Source organism: Tripterygium wilfordii, chromosome 1 (assembly GCF_013401445.1).
Source record: "Tripterygium wilfordii isolate XIE 37 chromosome 1, ASM1340144v1, whole genome shotgun sequence".
NCBI classification, from domain to species: Eukaryota; Viridiplantae; Streptophyta; class Magnoliopsida; order Celastrales; family Celastraceae; genus Tripterygium; species Tripterygium wilfordii.
The window spans coordinates 9,081,190-9,098,689 of NC_052232.1; the positions used below are offsets into that span (position 1 = coordinate 9,081,190).

The window sequence follows — 17,500 nt, forward strand, 5'->3', positions numbered from 1 at the left end:
GTACCAACGTAAACCAGGCGGAATTCCTTGATATATATTGTGAAATCACATAAAATCAACCAAATAGTAACTTTGATTCTACCAAGTCTTAAACATCAAGTAAAATTGTAACTCAAAAAGCACGAATTCAGCCAACCAAAACTTCCAAAAACCAACATAGTAAAGGCATCTTCCTAAGAAGCTCCCACTATTCTGAGACTTGTTCAGGCAATATTCTGAGACTTGTTCAGGATAACTCCTTCATATTTGACTTGGAACCACTTCATTGCATCATCTTTAGTCACTCTGTGCTGAATTCCGACGCGTGACTTGCATCTGCGGCGACGACCCACTCTGTATCCTGGACGCTCCAGAACAACATAGAAGTCCATACCATAAATACCAGTTGAAGGATCATACCTGAAGAAGAAAAAAGAACAAAAAAATTTAGTCAGTTCGCATTAACAAAAAAACAGATGGACATGGGACAGCTAAATATACCATGCACGTTTAGCTCCCAATACAAATTACAAAACTTATATTAAATTAAAATTAGCCTTTTTCACCAGCCTCCACAGAATAAGTGCCAAGGAATTTCAGTAACTGGAATTCAACGAGGTTCCAGTTGAAAGAAAACTGATAGAATGGAAAGACTTGTCACAAGAAAAACAGAACAACAATGTTAAATATTTACTTATGCTTTCGTACAATCTTAAAATGGATTGAGTTCTCCTAGCAAAGAGCAAGCAAGTCCATCCTTCAATTTGCTATAGCCGAATCCAAGCATATTTCTCAAGTTAGCAAAGACATTGTAAAACTGGTGCGAACTTAAAATCTACTACAAGGTAAGGGAAACAGTAAAAATGGTCACTCAATGTGCACACTCCTCCGAGAGAAAATGTAAACACCAGAGCAAGCAAACTTCGATTATGGAATAATCAATAGATTGATGTTCAGATTATAATTGAAGTAGGGCCCGTTTGCCAAACTATTTGAAGATGGGTATGTGCAAAATTTTGAAATTCAAAATGTGGAAAATGAAGATGAAGAAAAAATTGTGCTTGAAGATACAAAAAATGACAATGTTTTGCGATTCAATTGCTGGAAAGGCGGAAAACATGAACATGCCTTGAAATATAGAACAATTTGATAATTGATTGCTATTGTCTTATGATGAATTGCATAACGTCCCAATATGTAATTTGCCACAACATTTTGGACAACATAAATGCTATCAAAAAAAAATTGAACCAAACAGTCACAAAATATATGCTAGCATACATGCTAAATCCCAAATGGTTGCCAAAATGAGGACTTAGATGGTTATGGTGTTGCTTAATACCAACCATATTATAAGCACACTAAGAAATTGGACAGTGGAGATTCTAGTTCTGTTCAAAGTGGATACTGGATAGTAAAACTAAAAGAGAGAGCCTTCCCTCAACCAATGAACATCAGCTAATAAGTAAAGTGTCATTCAAAAGATGCATTGATCCACAGAGATAACAATCATGCTTACCCGTCAAAAAATGCAATTCGATCTAATGATAATTAGCAAAAGATCCAGATTTCAAAATGCTACTAGAGCTACTGATAATTCGTAAAAGATTCACAATTTAAGAAAACTCACTTGATACCGAGATCAATGTGCTCTTGGATGCCAAACCCGAAGCAACCAGTGTCACTGAAGTTCTTCCTCAGAAGCTCATACTCCTTCACCTTCAGGCCGCTCTCCAATAGCTGCATGGCCTTTTCGCCTCTCACAGTCACGTAGCATGCTATCTTCTCATTACGCCTGATTCCAAACGACCTAACCGTGTACCTCGCTGCACAACACATGAACAGAAACCCAAATAAGATGCTCCAAAAAAAAAAAAGGAAACTGAAACAAAATTTGTTCTAAAAAATGAATTGAAGTTTACCCTTTGAGTAGACGGGGGTTTGGCCGCTGAGTTGTTCCAGGACCTAGTTTGAAGAAATCGAAAGAACGGAGAAGAAAATGAGGAAAAGAGTTCAATAATGCATTATAATGCTGTGTTTTCAGGAAAGAGCTGTTTTTTTAGAGAAACAAACAGACCTTAGCAGCGCGGGTTAGACGATCGCCACTCTCACCAACGGAGATATTGAGAACGAGCTTCTGCACTTTGATTTCCCTCATAGGGTTCGACAGCTTCTTCTCGGAAGCCTACATAATTGCACACACAACCAAAACAATCAAAAAAACAAAGACCAGATATTCACCGGAATCAAAGATCAAATTAAGGATTGAAATCTAAAATGGGACAAAGAGATACCATTGTGATGCGTCGGCGCTGAGTCGAAGTGGAGGGGGTAGGGTGGGGGCGGTGCCGGTGATAACGAAAAGGGGAGATGAGTGCTAGGGTTTTGTAATAGGTTGCTTGGTGGTCTGCACAATGACGATAATGCCCTAAGAAACTGGTTTAATGGGCCGAATAGTGAAGAAAATCGACCTCGGCTTACACAAAGAAAAATTGGGCTGAAATTAAAAAAAATGTAATGGGCCAAGAAAAACCAAATGGGCCGAATAGCAAAACGTTTCTGTTGCCGGGAGTTGAACCAGGGTGAGAGCCGCATATCCTAACAAACTAGAATACAACTCGAAGGGTATTATCTGTTTTGGGTCTAAGGCCCGCTGCTGAGTAGGCATTCCAACTACAGAGTTAGACGCACACGATTCAACTCGACGGCTGACATATCTCAATCGCTGATATTCCTATCATAACTGTTTCACTAATAAATTATCATATCGGTGGACCGATATGGGATGCAAGTCTTGACACTAAACTGTTAGTAAGATTGCATCAAGCATCCAAAGCCAACTATTAATTATTTTGCTCCCAGCCATCAGATTCATTATTCTAAAGACCTGGCTCGCATTATTCAAACCAAATAAATAATGTCCCAAATACTAAACCAGAAGACAAACAAATGAATATTTCACAATAAACAGAATTTGCATTCCAACCAATTTATACTGTAACCCTTGTGCACAATCCTTCACAAACTGGAAACATGAAAACTATGGAGGCAGTAAAAATATCTTCTCAGAATGTTGCAGCCTCATGAAGAATATTGAGACTCAATTGGCGTTTTTACAATCCCATTACAAAGTCCGAGAACCATTACCAGCGATTCAATCACGCTATGCTGTTCACTGGCCGACTTCTGGAATCCAAACCTTCATCGTCTTTAGGTCTGAATAATTAGACCCATAAGCATATGCCCATTCAGGGGATGGTGATGATGCAAGGGATAACCTGGAGTTGTTGTATTCACTGCAACTAAAACATGTCTACATGAAAAAACCACGGGAGTATGAAAGCGATTACCAGGCATGCCATTAGGAAGTTACAAAATGGCGGCCCTCGCCAACATCCTTCACGCCTCTCTGACGAGCTATTGTAGTTTCTAGCATATCTTTGCTCGTTCCACTCTTCCATAAATCTGTTATCCCCCACGCCAGTAATATTTTTTGCAGTTTGACCACATATTTCGCACAATCTGAATATTTGAAAGTTAGAATACTATGCAAACTGCAAATCACATCGCCGGTTTCTTACAGTAAATCAATTTAAAGTATTGACATTTGATTGAGACAGATTATTTAAAGGCTATACAAGGAGATTAAGCAAAAAAAAAAAAAAAAAAACACTCTGCCGGCACATTAATAGATGAACAAAATATTTCAGCAGTGACCAATTCCTGACGGCAAAAATGTCTCTTTCATACATTTGTGTGCATGAGACAGTTCGTCATCTCACCATAAATCTTAAGCAATATATGCCTAAAAGAGCGATAAGATTCAGCTATGATTGAGGTATTTTGTCAGTGATGATTGTCTTTCTTTTTTCTCATCCACCACAAATATGGTGACAAAATAGGAATTGAAACCATGACATGGATGAATCTTTGCTTCTTCGCCGACAGCTTCCTCTATGAAATAAGCTCTTCCAAGCACCCTCACGAACTCTAAACCTACTAACTATAATATGAGGTTTCCATAGACAGCCTACTTCCTTACCTTAAAAAAATAGACAGCCTACTTGTGGTACTCAACTCCAGATAATTTTTAAACAGAAATCCTAACTACAATGTCACCCACATTACTCCATGTCTCTATTACAGTTTAATCATATTTCAGCAGAGCATACATCAATTTGAAAAAAAAAAGTGCAGAGGCAGGCAAAGGCAACTAAAGGATATAACCTTAATTTTCCACACACAGCAGATGTACAACAATATGATACCCCAGTTAAAATCACACACAATGGATAATTGTTTGAAAGAGCTTGAGAAAAAAAATAAAAAAAAAATTTCCTCCTAAATAAAGAGAAGCATATACCTGTTTCCTTTTAGCTTAAACCAAGCCTCTGCACAGTGAACATGTGCAATGCCAAGCTCATCCTTACACCCACAGCCCAGCTGAATTAGATCCATGGAAGTAGATGTCATATGAGCATTAGTGGTCATTGTAGCCACAGTATTTTCCAGTGAGCCTTCAGTACTCAGGTGACAAATTCTACACACCTTTTCTCCATCACACTTCTCTTTTATACCTCCACCACCACCACCATCACCATGCTTCACATCGATTGCACATGATTGCTCCTCCACTCCATCCACCTTTCCCTTGGGCTTTTCCAACACCCTACCCAACCTCAAGTCACTTCTCTTAACCTCTAAATCACCATCTTGAGCGCATGAATTCTGCGAATTTATCACTATCAAAGTCTCTGGCACCACACCATCAACCGAATTGCTAGATTTTTCACCAGTTTCTTGCTCAGCTTGACTCATGGTCTCCTGCCCATCAAGATTATCCCCATTCAATACTCCATCACTCAACCCCAACCCATCATTTTTTGCTCTCAAAACCCTACCCTCTTCATTGATGCTCCCATTTTCTCCTGTGTTTATCACAATCACACACTCTACAACAACCCCATCGCCAGTCCTTTCTTGACTTCTTGTCCTACAAACTTCCTGCACATTCCCATTCATCACTCCATTACTCGACCCCAATTCATGGTCTTTCCCTCTGAAATCCGGGTCTCCTCCGTTTTCTCGAATAACACTCACGGTTTCTCTTGATTTCATTTCAATCTCATTCTCCACCACATCCCTACCAACCGAATTACTCAAATTTTCACTAATCGCCATCAACAACAAATTCTTCTCACTCAAATATCAACAGGAATATATAATTGGACATACACACCGCAATCACATACAGCTAGCCGACATTCATATCTTTCCAAATCAAAACACACGATGCTGGCAATCAAAAAAAAAAAAAAAACACCAGAACGGCCAATCATACAATTATTCAGAAATCACAGTGAATCAAAACTAATCAAATGACTACAAAAAACTGAAGAAGCAAACCTCGTGAAACCCAAATCGTCGGTGACTCCATTGGACTGCTTGAATTCTATCTTCCACCCATAAAAGCTGCGAATTATGGCAACGCAAAAGGCGTTTACTTTTTTTAAAAAAACATATAAATATAAAATCAGTCCTAGGTTGTCTCCGACTTAACTACACCAGGCGTTTCTTTGCAAATACAATTATATGAGAAATCAATATTTTTATTTATGGGGTTATTGAGGACAGGGCTGATTTGGTGAAGAAAGAATCTGAGAAGTGAAAATTAGCAACAAAAGTTCTTGAGTCAAGCAAAATCAACTCCATTAACAAGGAGGAATATGAAGTAAGAATTTGAGATAAACTCGGACACGTAAGAAGTTATTATATGTATTTGAATATACATATTTGGAGATTTTATGGGGTTTAACGTTTTGAATGGGTAAGGAAGGTACCATGCCTGGACTTTGCGTGTGCCGTGTCAGAAGGAACCGGCGGCGGAGATGAAAAGAAAATAAGGAATCTCAAACTCCCAATATTTAATTTTCTTTTTAAATTTTATAATTAATTTCCATTTGTCCATGTGAGAGATAATATTGGTCGTTATCTTTTTGTTTTTAGAAAGAAATCCCCCAAATTTAGTTTAAAAATCCAAAATCTGATTTGGTTCACATAAAAAATTTCTACCATTTTAGGAGCTTTTTTAACTTTTCTATAAAAAAAAATCATTATGCTCAAGTGTGGTTGGAGACTAAATTCACATCTCGTTAAAGAAGAGAGTGGTATTCAAGTTTAACTTGTATATGAAAGTCTTCTTTCGTTATTTGAAGGTAAAATAAAACTACGCTCGTCAATTTATCATCTTGCGTCGAAACAAGTTGATAGGATCTTTATTTACGTCTCATCCAATGTGACGGCATGAAGACATAAAAACTAAAAGAGAGATGAAATTTCTCTCGCTTTTGCCCGCGCTACACACTCAACATAAAAACTTGGAAGAAACAATATTCTAAAAGGAATTATTCAATATATGTGCTCTATCACATAATTCATATTAGATTAATGATTGAGTACATTGAACAATCATCATTTTTATATTGCAAATTATTAAAGCAAAGTGGGACTAATGCTAACATTATGTTATTAGTGGTGGGATATTTATACATCCAAACTGAATCTGTCCATTACTTTACACCCTCACAAAAGCAAATTGATCCCACCAACCTCCAAAGTTTGTCCTCTAATTTCTAGCAAGCAAAGTACTAGAATGACAACATAATTGATGGGAACGATGGCCTTAAGGTGCAAGCAATGCCACAATAGTTCTCACACTTGGACACACCTCCCATATCAGTTGTTGCATCTCAGGAACAAACACAATTATTGAGATTAGAGATGATAAAAAAAATTGAAAAAAAATATAAAAACTAGTGAAATCACCGTGGGTTTTGAAGTGCGTACCCATGTGAGTTAAAACGGGTCGAACCCAGGTTTGCGGAGATTAGAACGGATAAACAAAAATCAAAAATAAAAAACGGATGAAATTACTGTGAATTTTGAAGTGTGTACCCATATGAGTTAAAACAGGTCAAACCCAGGTTTGTGATTTCCAGCAACCATTTGGGTCGGAGAACGAGTGGGTATGAAGCCCTCTAGACAATCGACTGGATCTAGGCAATTTCCATTCGGATAGTTTTTCTCGAGGTCGGAGAAAGTTTTTGAATAGTCAACCGTCCAAAACGGTGGTTGGACGGCAATTTTTGTTGTTGGCAGTCATTTTTCCTTTTTTTTTTTATCATTTTTAATCTCAACCGCTGGTTAGATCCGTATGTGAGCAAACCCGATCAATGTCATTACTAACACAATAGTCCAGCATCCACTGTTTATGCAAGAAGCCAAGAACTTGCAATAATGGGAATGAATTTGGAGTCCCCCACTCCCCCCTTTTCATTGCAGCTTCCTTCTGCGTCTTATGTTTTGACCCACCAAAGACATTCATTCATTTAAATTACATGAATACAACACATTACATAATTGAACTTCTCTTGGACGCAGCATGCAATGTGTATATATTCCAATAATTAGCAGATTAAGTATCAATTCTGGTCCTACCATTACCAATTTCATACTTCAAGCAAATAATCTAAGAAAATCATGTTCAATGCCAACGAGTTGGATTCTGTTTGGTACATCACAGTCCTCACCCGAAAAAAAGTAATGCCGGTAAGAACTTTTACTACGCAAAGTAATGTTGATGACAATTTTCTTCATAGACAAAAAATTTACGACACATTTGTCCGATTTTTTGCAGGAGAATGCATGAATCTTAGCCAATTCAATCAAAAAATTTTGAGTATGGCTCGTGTCGTATCTGATGCTAACTAATGGACTGATCCAAATGAAAGATTTAAATGTTACTGCTTTGTAGATTTGAGTAAAAGCAAAACTAATTTACAGGTAAAAGCTAAATAAAAAAAAAAATAGTACTCTGTTACCGAGGTCCGGAGAGCTCCATTGCTTCAATGATGGATAATTCTTCCTGAGCGTCAATGTAATGTCTTGAGAAGCTATAAGCCCTTTCCTCGGAAAGAATAGTTACGGTTCCACCTTGTGATTCTTCCATTCCAATGCCCAACAAGAACTTCCAGGACTTTCAGAACTTCTGACATCTTTGGCCGCAGGATAGGATTTGAACTAGTACACTGCATGGCCAATTTCACCGCTTTTTCCAGCTCTACTGCGTCGAAGCATCTCTTCAAATCTCGGTCAACTAGCACTTCTAGCCTCTTATCCTCGCGCAAAGTTCTGACCTGCACAATTTTTACTAATATCACAAAGTGGTATTATCTTCAGGAATATGGCCTAACCCATGATTAACAGGAGTATCGATGGTAAGGACCGTATGATAGCACAAGGCAGAGCAGGAATCTCTAAATTTTATAACACAAGAAACACGAAGATTGCCATGATAGTGGTTCTTCTGCTATGCTCAAATTATAAACAGTTAACAAACAGGTACGTAGTCAGACTCAAGCTTATAAACGGTTAATATAGAGTAGTTACATATTGGACTTAGGATAATTCTATGCAGCTGAAAGTTGGCTACAAATGCCATGAACTTTCTGAAAATTGGAATCCCTATGGCACGTTTTGAACCCCATCAAAAGTATGGTAAGATTACATTGAAAACAAATAATAAAAGAGTAGGGCAAATAAAGTATGTTCATAGGAACTCACCCAGTCAAGAATCATTCCTTTCTGCACCTGACCATTTCCAGCATCCAATGCCTTCTGCCCTGTTATGAGTTCCAAAAGAAGTATGCCGAATCCAAAGACATCAGTTTTATCAGAGGACTGTCCAGTTGAAAGATACTCGGGTGCAATATGTCCTACAGTGCCTCGAACTGCGGTAGTGACATGTGATTCCCTTCTCTCTAGCAACTTAGCAAGACCGAAATCACCAACCACAGCTTCAAAATTTTCATCGAGTAAAATATTTGCAGCTTTGACATCCCTGTGAATTATTTTTGGATTGCACTGTTCATGAAGGTATAGAAGTCCACGGGCAGTTCCATGGGCAATACACATTCTTCTGTTCCAATCTAGAGATGGCTTTTCCCGACCAGTCTCTGTTAAAGAAAATCAGGCTATTAAGGATAAAGCGTAGAAGAGGAACGTACTGTATGTTAATCCACTTTTAATTTGATTAGAAAATAAAGGATGTAAAATTCAAGGTCCAGCACAATCGAAAGATCCAATACCAAGGGTCCAATAGAGAGGGAGAGAGAGAGAGATCACTCTTTAATGTTTAAAATGAAGCAAAAACCTCTCAAGCGGTCAGCAACGCTTCCGTTCGGCATGTACGGGTACACAAGCAACCTCTCACCAGGCGTCATACAGAATCCATATAGACGCAAGAGATTTCGGTGCAAAGCCAGTCCAATCATTTCAACTTCAGTTTGGAACTGCACTTCTCCGGTGTAATTTGGATCTTTCAGCCTCTTGACTGCCACAACTGTCTTATTTAGAAGACATCCCTTGTAAACCACACCATATCCACCTCGGCCAATGATGTTTCTAGGACTAAAATTATTAGTCGCGACTTGCAATTCACGAAACGCAAACCTCTTCAGATGGCCAAGTTCAAATTCACAATCTTGCTGAACTGCACTTCAAATAATTGCGGTTATTCATTCAATTTATCATCATGTGCATGCTTAAGATAAGTGTTTTTGTTTAGGTACTACCATATGATATAAAGGGCATATGAGATTTGCACCAACGCACCCAAAAGACAAGCAGTGCCACAGAAACAATAAACATGCAACTGATGGTTATAATAAGAGAAAGCACCCATCGATGCTGACCACCACCTTTTGGAGAGGAACCTGCATCTGCAATTTAATAATCAGGCATATGTATACAGTAGAAAATATTATTGACTTCCGAATTAGGGAAATGGGTTGTAACTCTTTGAGTATTGTACCATTCCATGGCTTTGAGACATCAGTACAAATTTGAACGGAAGTAGAATTGCAGAGAAAGCTGTTCCCTGTAATGCTACAAGGAAATTCAAATACCTCAATTAGGAGAAACGAAAAAGATAAGTAAATTTATTTACACAATGCAAAATTATAGGAAACTCTGAACTGGGAGAAAGATGAATAGCTTTTCCAACCACCGAACTAACATAACCTTTAGAGAGAATTCATGAGTTGAGATGCATTGAGAAAGAATTACAGTGAAGTGTGAAAACAAAAGAAGAAATGTGCATATGAAACAGCTTACAGCTGAGATTGAAGAGCATTTACGCCACAGGACTACGAAAGTCTTATTATCAGGATTATGGATGAAAAAAAAGTCTCTTTCCACTAAAGATCTAACCTGTAGTCTTTGGCTAGAATTTTTGGCGTGGGACCGCTGAGATTGTTGAAAGATAAATCCCTAAAAATTAGAAGTATGATTATGGTCATCGTACACAATCTATATGGAAAAAAAACAGCGATGGCATGTGATGGAACACATACAGAAATGAAAGACTGCTAAGATTTGCAATAGCGCTAGGAATCTGGCCAGATAACTTGTTTCGACTAAGCCGCCTGAAAAACTTGGCATGCAGTGATTTAGAACTAAATGCAGCTAAAATTCCATTATTACAACTATTGGGAAAATAGATGGCGAAGTACTCACAAGTAGTCTAGATGACTCAAAAATCCCAACGAACTTGGAATATTTCCGGCAAACTGATTACCCGAAAGGTCAATAGTCTGAAGCTCTGCAAGCTTTCCAATCTCAACTGGGATGGAACCGAATAACTGATTGTTTCGCAATAACCTAGGTACAATGCGATGAAAAAAGATCAATTCCAGAATGTCAAAAGAATACAGTTATTAACATAGATGAGAGATCAAGAAAGTTCCTCTCTCTCTCACATTTATCTCCAGCAACCAATTAGAGAACAATAATTTCCAAAGCCAGTAATAATTATGAGAGATTATTGCGAATCTACTCACATTGTTCTAAGGTGACTCAAGTTTCCAATACTGGGCGAAAGCATTCCAGATAACCCCATACTCTCCATCTCACTACCATCAAGAACAACAAAATCTCAAATTGAAAGAATTCATAGGCAAAGGAAATGAAACCAAAATTAACGAGAAACGAAAACCCAAATTTGCAAACTACTCATTGTTCGTAAATTAGAAAAATGAAAGTGCATTTGCGTTTCCGTTTGTGGTCCATACTTACAGTGAAACGACGAGACCTTCAGCAGAGCAAGCGACCATGTTCCAAGTACAAGGGTCAACAGAGTTTATATCCCACCCATCCATCACACGCCTCTCATCTCTCATCTCCTTCTTCACCGCCATCAATGCAGCCACTGATTTCGATCCAGAAACCAAAAATCATCATTTGACAAAGATTGACAAAACGCACCACTTCAAAACTACTTTGGGGGAAGATTTATCATTTACCTTCAAAGTTAATGCCTTTAGGAGAGAGAAGACTGATTGTCGCTCCTACACCTACATTCGCGATGAGCAACCAGAAGAAGACGAATAAAAGCAACAAAACCAACTTTACATGCTCCATTGACTGACCATTAACGAAACAACAGACAAGTCCTGCAAACCCTTTTGAATCTGCTGAACAGTGTTCGTGGAATCTCTTTCTCCCTGTTTGTCATTTTGCATATCGGGCAGCTAAGTGTATTGAACAGTATTTCATAAATAAATAAAGTAAAAAACTCTTATTGGAGATTATGAGGTGTTGGGTACTTAATTTTTTTGTTTGTACCAATATCGGGCAAAGAGTCTCTATGATCGCAAGTTCAGTAGAGTAGCTCTGAGAGGGGCAAGAAAAGTATCGAGATCTGGAAATGACAGAGACTGTTCCCTTGTATTCTTCACTGATCTTATACTACAAAGACAACAACCGGCTTGCTTAATCAAAACATAATTGCTTACCATGGTTTCTTGACCTTTGAAAGTCATTACTTTGACCACAAGTAAAATTCTGCAGCTGATATAAGAAAGGTTTGATAATATTACTCTTCACAAACTGCGAGCAAAAACTGGAAAAAGTCATCCGAACATCAAGTACACAAATCCACCGATACCATCCCATTATGTTCAGGCCATTCTATTAGGGGCCTTTCTTCCTAGCTACCAACGGTCTTTTAACACTTTGTCCCTCTACTACACCGCCTTGCTGGTCCGCACATCTCAATCTATTCACTATCGAACATTTACATAGATCGAACAAAGAAAAATATGCAAATACAGAGGAGTGAGGTGAAGAGATGAGAGGAAACATAGAGATGGAGCATCAAGAAAGACCAGCCATCCAGACGTCTTGAGTCTCAGCGCATCCCGACAGGGAAACCGACGGCTAAATCAATGCACACTGATTGCAAGTAGAGATTATACGCCCTTCCGTTCCGTTAACAGGCAGATATCAATTTCTGCGTTACTCTCTTCTAGTTTTATGTTCCAGCTTGGTGGAAGAAACTCAGACCCATCTGCCGTTTCACATGATCTGGTATCAACTTGTTGATCAGCTCAGGAGATGACCCAGATAACTGTATCCAAATTAATGCAATTAGCTAAACAATGGCTTCAATGGGTGATTTGTTAAAGACAATAGGTTATAATATAACATAAGAACAAACTGAAAGACAATAGGTTATAATATAACATAAGAACAAACTGAAGGCAGAAAAATACTACATTCACTACAGTTGGCAATTATCACGAACAATTTCACAATCTTTATGGATACCAATCTTAAAACTACAAACTTTAGCCTTAAGGGAAAAAATTTTAGATCCTTCACAGGTGGAAATAAATGTATGCTGTCATAAAAAAAAATTAAGGACCAGAAAATGAAGCAATAAAGCTCAAATGGTTAGAGGACATACTTCCTGTTTAAAGTTAAAAAGAGGCGGAAAAGGGCGGCCATTTGGTAGGCGAGTGTTGGGTTCGCGGAGCTCATCGAAGAAAGGATGTGCACATGCTTCTAGCTGTGTTAACAGAAGGAAATACAAGTTAGGAAGAGTTGACAGGGATTAAAAAAAAAAAAAAACTAATTCGTCCTTCGAGTTTAATTACAAGTTAGGATACGCACATGCTTCTACTACTCTTCGTCGAAGGCAATAGAACAGTGGACTCCTAAATGATCCAACAGAAATCAATGAAAGATTAAACTCACCGCAGTGCAGCGAAGACTTGGTGAGTATTGCAGTAGTCTTGAAGCAAGATCAATTGCCTCTGGAGGCATTCGCTTATGGAAAACCTAAATGCAAATATAATGCTGTTATCGCAACCATCTTTTTGGGTTCACAAATTATCAACTGAAAAAATTTCTGCAAGGAGCAATGCCATATGCTCTAACACTGCACAGTTACACACACACCAAAAGGCAAAAGCAGCGGCAAGGAAAAACATACAATGAACATTGCCATGATGGACATTTAAGGAAGGGAAAGAACAGGTTAACAAGCTGGCAATTCTGCCTCTGCGAGCAATGTGAAATGAAAAATCACAAACCTTGTGCCAAGGGTGTGCTTTTATCTGTGGAAATCTGAAATCAGTATAATTGGGATTCATGCAACGAATTTCTTCCCTAGTTGGAGTACCAAGAACCTAGAGAGGCAAAAAAAGAGTTAACATAGTGATACTTCCTCATCTTCAAGTGCAATCATTTTCAAGTATTAACATGCAAACTGTACCTTGATAATTTCCACAAGCTGGTCGACTGCATTTTCCCCAGGAAACAATGGCTGCCACATTATTTTATGTCTTTAGATAGTCGCCCATAAATATTGTCAGGACATGTAGAATCTTTAGTGCATTTAAACAATTCTGACCTGGCCCAGAAGAAGCTCAGCTAGGACACAACCAGCAGACCAGATATCAATTGAGCTGGTATACTCAGTGGCACCAAATATAAGCTCCGGTGCGCGGTAAAAACGTGAACATATATATGATATGTTAGCTTCACCTTTAACCTGATAACAAGGAGATACAAGGTAATTGCAAGAAGCTTTCTACGGGGAAAAAAGAAGAAAAAAATAAAAACAGAAATGATCACATTAACGGCATAAAGTTGCAAGTTTCATTCTCTAATACAAGCATACAAAGCTAAATAGTCCCAACTTACTTTCAGTGTCCCGACATTAGATAACCAAACAGGGAGAATTATCAATATCAGTATGCAAGCTTTCACCTCAGGTAATTGTGATAACTTCAAAATCAGAATAAAGGACTGACTACCAAAAAGACATTTTTTTGGCAAGGAAAACAATGGAAAGATTAATATCTCCAAGAGCTGATTCGCTTAAGAGTTGATGCATGTATTCACAACTGATAAGATTAACGGTCGTCATAAAAAATAACATATCATGCGGAATTCTACAAAATAGTGCATCATCCAACAGTGATATGTATCAAACACCCAATGGCCGTTGAGGTGTCACAAGATCAAAACTCAACAGACCTGGGGGATGCTTAATGTGCTTTTATTCTTAAATTCCCAATGAAAAAAAATTCAGTGATTGCTGGTTAGCTATATAAACCATATCAAAACTGATCAAGGTACCGACTTACCAGTACTTTGGCACTTCCAAAGTCACAGATCTTAACCTGATGAGTAAAAGGATCAACCTGTAGAGAGACAATTAAGTGATTACTTCAGCTAAAGAGAAAGAAAGCCATAACAAGATAGGCTCATAGGCATACTAGGATATTTTGCGGCTTCAAATCCCTGTGGCAAACTCCAGGAACAGCGTGGATGTATGCCAATCCTCTGAAAATCTGAAAAATAATCCTGAATTAATATATTGAGAATATGTGACAAATAAACCAAAAGGCAAGTATTGCCAATACCTGGTACATGTAAAGTTTGACAAATATCAGTGGCATTGTCTGTTTTGCACTGCTGTAATGCTTTAAGACCTTATACATGCTCTCCGGGACAAACTCCATGACCAAGTTGAGAAACAGTTCATTTTTACTAGTCGTGGAAAAGAAACAATGCTTCAAAGCAACCACATTAGGATGATCCATCACACGCATCAACTGCAGTTCGCGATTCTTATATCTCCTGTCCTGCAAAACCTTTTTTATTGCCACGGTCTCCCCAGTTTCCAAGCATTTCGCCTAAAAGAAAAGCAACAATAGCATGTTAAAGTGAGCCAAGACATAAGCAAGGATCAATAAAGAAAATCTCAGTGTACCTGGAAAACAATACCAAATGACCCAGTCCCCACAACACGCTCTGCCATGTAACTAATGGTCTGCAAATTGCAAAACAATAACAACATCAACACTCTTCAGCTATGCAAGGATCTAAATTTCCAAGTTGCGACATAATTCATGCTTTGACATCTAACACAATTAACTTTGCTAGTAAGAGCAATAACAAAAAGAATAGCTACCTGTTTAGGTTCTCCATTTTTGCCTCCAATTGTTGTGGAAATGATGTGACCAGTAACTGGATCAGTTCCATCCATAACGGGGGCAGCTGCAATCTCCTGCATATCACAACACAAGAAGATCTCGATCAAGGATATTTCCATATTCACTGACTGAGAAGGAGACGAAAATTGAAGGGGTATAATGAAAGGCTTCCTAATATCATTAATTAACCAAATAAAGACTACAAATGGGAGGGAATCTGTTAAAATAATATAAAGGTCTACACTCTTTATAGCAGTAATTAACGCAAGAAAAATTTACCACTAACATACGAAAAATTTAGCTCAACAAACCACAACAAAAGTAAGATATATGATTTAAATACTACTAGACCCACAGGTTCAAAGCATAGATTTGAAAACCTTGTAGGTGCATATAAATCCTCCAAATTATAGAGAGAGAGAAAAGATGAATGAGAGAAACAAATCAGGAGATCTTAGATCGAGACAACCCAACAAAGGGAAATAAACAAAAAAAAATATGAACAGTTTTTCCCACTAGCTCACAGCACCAGATCCAGAAATAGGAACCATCTATCCCAATTCTCCGTTTGCTAAAAGAGAAGATGAAATTAAAAATAGGAGAAAAAATTCCCAAGCCCATCAAAATTTTCTGTCAAAACCAAGCCCTAAATATATTCCACTTCACAGCTACAAAATGTACCGAAATTAAAAGATTAAAAAAATTCTCACACCGTCACTTTCCTCCTCTCACGTACGAAAAAATAACACTAAACAGTCAAAAAATTCCCTCCTTTTCTGCTTATCTACGTATCATTCTCTCTAGAAAACCCAAAACGAAATTTTTTTAAAAAAAAATCAAAATCTGGAAATCCCGGAAGAACAAAGGAAATCGGAATGAGCAAAAGAGAGAAGGAGTGATATACCTTATTCTCGGCCATAGATAGTGAGAGAAAGAGAGAGAAGTTGTTCAGATTATCATTCAGTTTGGGAGATCATGAGATGGAAGGGGAAGAAGGAAAGGGAGGGGCTAAGGGTAAGAGAGACAAAGAGACAACAAACAAAGCCACCATGTGATTCCAGCTCCTTTCTTTTTTAGTTTTCTTCTCCTACTTTCCGTTCTCTTCTCTTTTCATCCCTCATTTACCATAACACCCTCCGCTTTTCCCTTTAATTACGAAAATGGCATTTTTGAATTCCTAGGAACTCGCCGACGTTCGCCATGTCATTATCCTGGTTTAGTGTTATCCTTGTCCCGGATATAGGCAAACCGGATAAAAATAAAGGAACTACTACTACACTACCACTAGATAGTAATAGCATTATTGTTCTGCCACAATATTCAAAGTACGTTGACCAGGTATTAGCTTTTTGTATGAATATAAATATTTCTGTGCTGTCCTTTCAGTGACAGAGAAACACAGTTCATCCTATGTTATATTATATATATATATACACACAAGTTATAATCCACTCTGGTTGTGGTTTTTCAACCAAAAACTATTTAGCCTGATTGAGGGGGCAGCGCATGCATGTGAATGTCATTATTCCATGCACATTCCTTTTGCATCAGCAAGGTCAGTCCATATAAGAGTATGGGTTGGAGTCATCGCGTCCGCATTTATAGAAATTTATCACCTGATGACATGATAAATTGAATAAAAACTTAATACGTGACCACAAGAGTGTTGTACTCCGTCATGTTTCAAGTTTCAACAAGTCTTTTGAATTTGAGCTGTAGCATAATTGTTATTTTCTGTGGGCGAATTCTTTTTTGGTTGGAGTTTTAAGCTTTCGGTTACTTTACGTAACAGTGGGGCAGTAACTTTTGATGATAATGGAGAACCAAAGTTCAAAGGGGAGAAAGGTGTTTTTTAGTTTCCAAACTGTCACTGTTACTACTTTGACCACTTCTGTGGAAGGTTTTGTGGTCATAGTCAAATGTGGCTTGGCTTGTTTTCGTCAAGTCTGACTGCAAACTCTGATATACAGTCAGAACGCTTCTACAGTAAGCTTAACATCACCAACAAGATAAGGCCGACAGTTGCCATGTGGAGAAACTTGGCCAACTACATATGAGATCGTGATGTATAAGATTCGAGTGAATTCATGACCTCCACATCCACATGTACATGATGGACATGAAATCGTATGCGTACAACTCAACAACTGATATAAATATGATACCAACCGTTGATA

At 38.0% G+C, this 17,500-nt stretch overlaps 3 protein-coding genes, 1 long non-coding RNA gene and 1 pseudogene across 5 annotated transcripts; 1 reads left to right on the plus strand and 4 right to left on the minus strand.

Annotated features, from left to right (window-relative positions):
* Position 1: 1 nt before the first annotated feature.
* LOC119998928 (60S ribosomal protein L11) lies at positions 2–2,433 on the minus strand. The gene is made up of 5 exons (XM_038846404.1): positions 2,274–2,433; positions 2,057–2,164; positions 1,902–1,944; positions 1,610–1,805; positions 2–399 (listed from the first exon to the last, which is right to left on the minus strand). Exons 1-5 carry the CDS (start codon positions 2,274–2,276, stop codon positions 204–206), a joined length of 546 nt encoding a protein of 181 aa, XP_038702332.1. The 5' UTR covers positions 2,277–2,433; the 3' UTR covers positions 2–203.
* Positions 2,434–2,909: 476 nt separating this feature from the next.
* Positions 2,910–5,830, minus strand: LOC120004202. Of its 2 annotated transcripts, none has more exons than XM_038853482.1 (3): positions 5,386–5,830; positions 4,343–5,122; positions 2,910–3,501 (listed from the first exon to the last, which is right to left on the minus strand). In XM_038853482.1, the coding sequence occupies exons 2-3, from the start codon at positions 5,095–5,097 to the stop codon at positions 3,282–3,284; spliced, it is 975 nt and encodes a 324-aa protein (XP_038709410.1). In that variant the 5' UTR covers positions 5,098–5,122; positions 5,386–5,830; the 3' UTR covers positions 2,910–3,281. The 2 variants fall into 2 exon arrangements, with proteins under 2 accessions (XP_038709410.1, XP_038709403.1); XM_038853475.1 differs by having other exon boundaries at positions 4,343–5,274; positions 5,386–5,826.
* A 1,783-nt stretch (positions 5,831–7,613) lies between these two features.
* LOC119997486 lies at positions 7,614–12,028 on the minus strand (annotated as a pseudogene).
* LOC119997494 (shaggy-related protein kinase eta-like) lies at positions 11,940–16,385 on the minus strand. The gene is made up of 12 exons (XM_038844566.1): positions 16,228–16,385; positions 15,302–15,397; positions 15,101–15,160; positions 14,751–15,023; positions 14,604–14,678; positions 14,472–14,528; positions 13,733–13,873; positions 13,595–13,645; positions 13,413–13,508; positions 13,075–13,158; positions 12,785–12,886; positions 11,940–12,445 (listed from the first exon to the last, which is right to left on the minus strand). The coding sequence occupies exons 1-12, from the start codon at positions 16,240–16,242 to the stop codon at positions 12,350–12,352; spliced, it is 1,146 nt and encodes a 381-aa protein (XP_038700494.1). The 5' UTR covers positions 16,243–16,385; the 3' UTR covers positions 11,940–12,349.
* On the plus strand, positions 12,394–12,651 carry LOC119997502. Its single transcript, XR_005468003.1, has 2 exons — positions 12,394–12,510; positions 12,549–12,651. It is a non-coding gene; the product is annotated as an uncharacterized LOC119997502 (long non-coding RNA).
* Positions 16,386–17,500: the final 1,115 nt, after the last annotated feature.

Excerpts from the sequence above, each read along its gene's own strand:
- LOC119998928 (XM_038846404.1), bottom strand. Across the intron at positions 1,806-1,901 it reads AACCCCCGTCTACTCAAAGG|CGAGGTACACGGTTAGGTCG; the intron begins GTAAACTTCAAT and ends TGTGTTGTGCAG. Across the intron at positions 400-1,609 it reads CACATTGATCTCGGTATCAA|GTATGATCCTTCAACTGGTA; the intron begins GTGAGTTTTCTT and ends TTTCTTCTTCAG.
- LOC120004202 (XM_038853475.1), bottom strand. The coding sequence starts at position 5,160 with ATGGCGATTAGTGAAAATTTGAGTAATTCGGTTGGTAGGGATGTGGTG. Across the intron at positions 3,502-4,342 it reads TTTAAGCTAAAAGGAAACAG|ATTGTGCGAAATATGTGGTC; the intron begins GTATATGCTTCT and ends TCAAATATTCAG.
- LOC119997494 (XM_038844566.1), bottom strand. Across the intron at positions 15,161-15,301 it reads AAAATGGAGAACCTAAACAG|ACCATTAGTTACATGGCAGA; the intron begins GTAGCTATTCTT and ends TGCAATTTGCAG. Across the intron at positions 14,679-14,750 it reads TCAAACTTTACATGTACCAG|ATTTTCAGAGGATTGGCATA; the intron begins GTATTGGCAATA and ends ATTATTTTTCAG.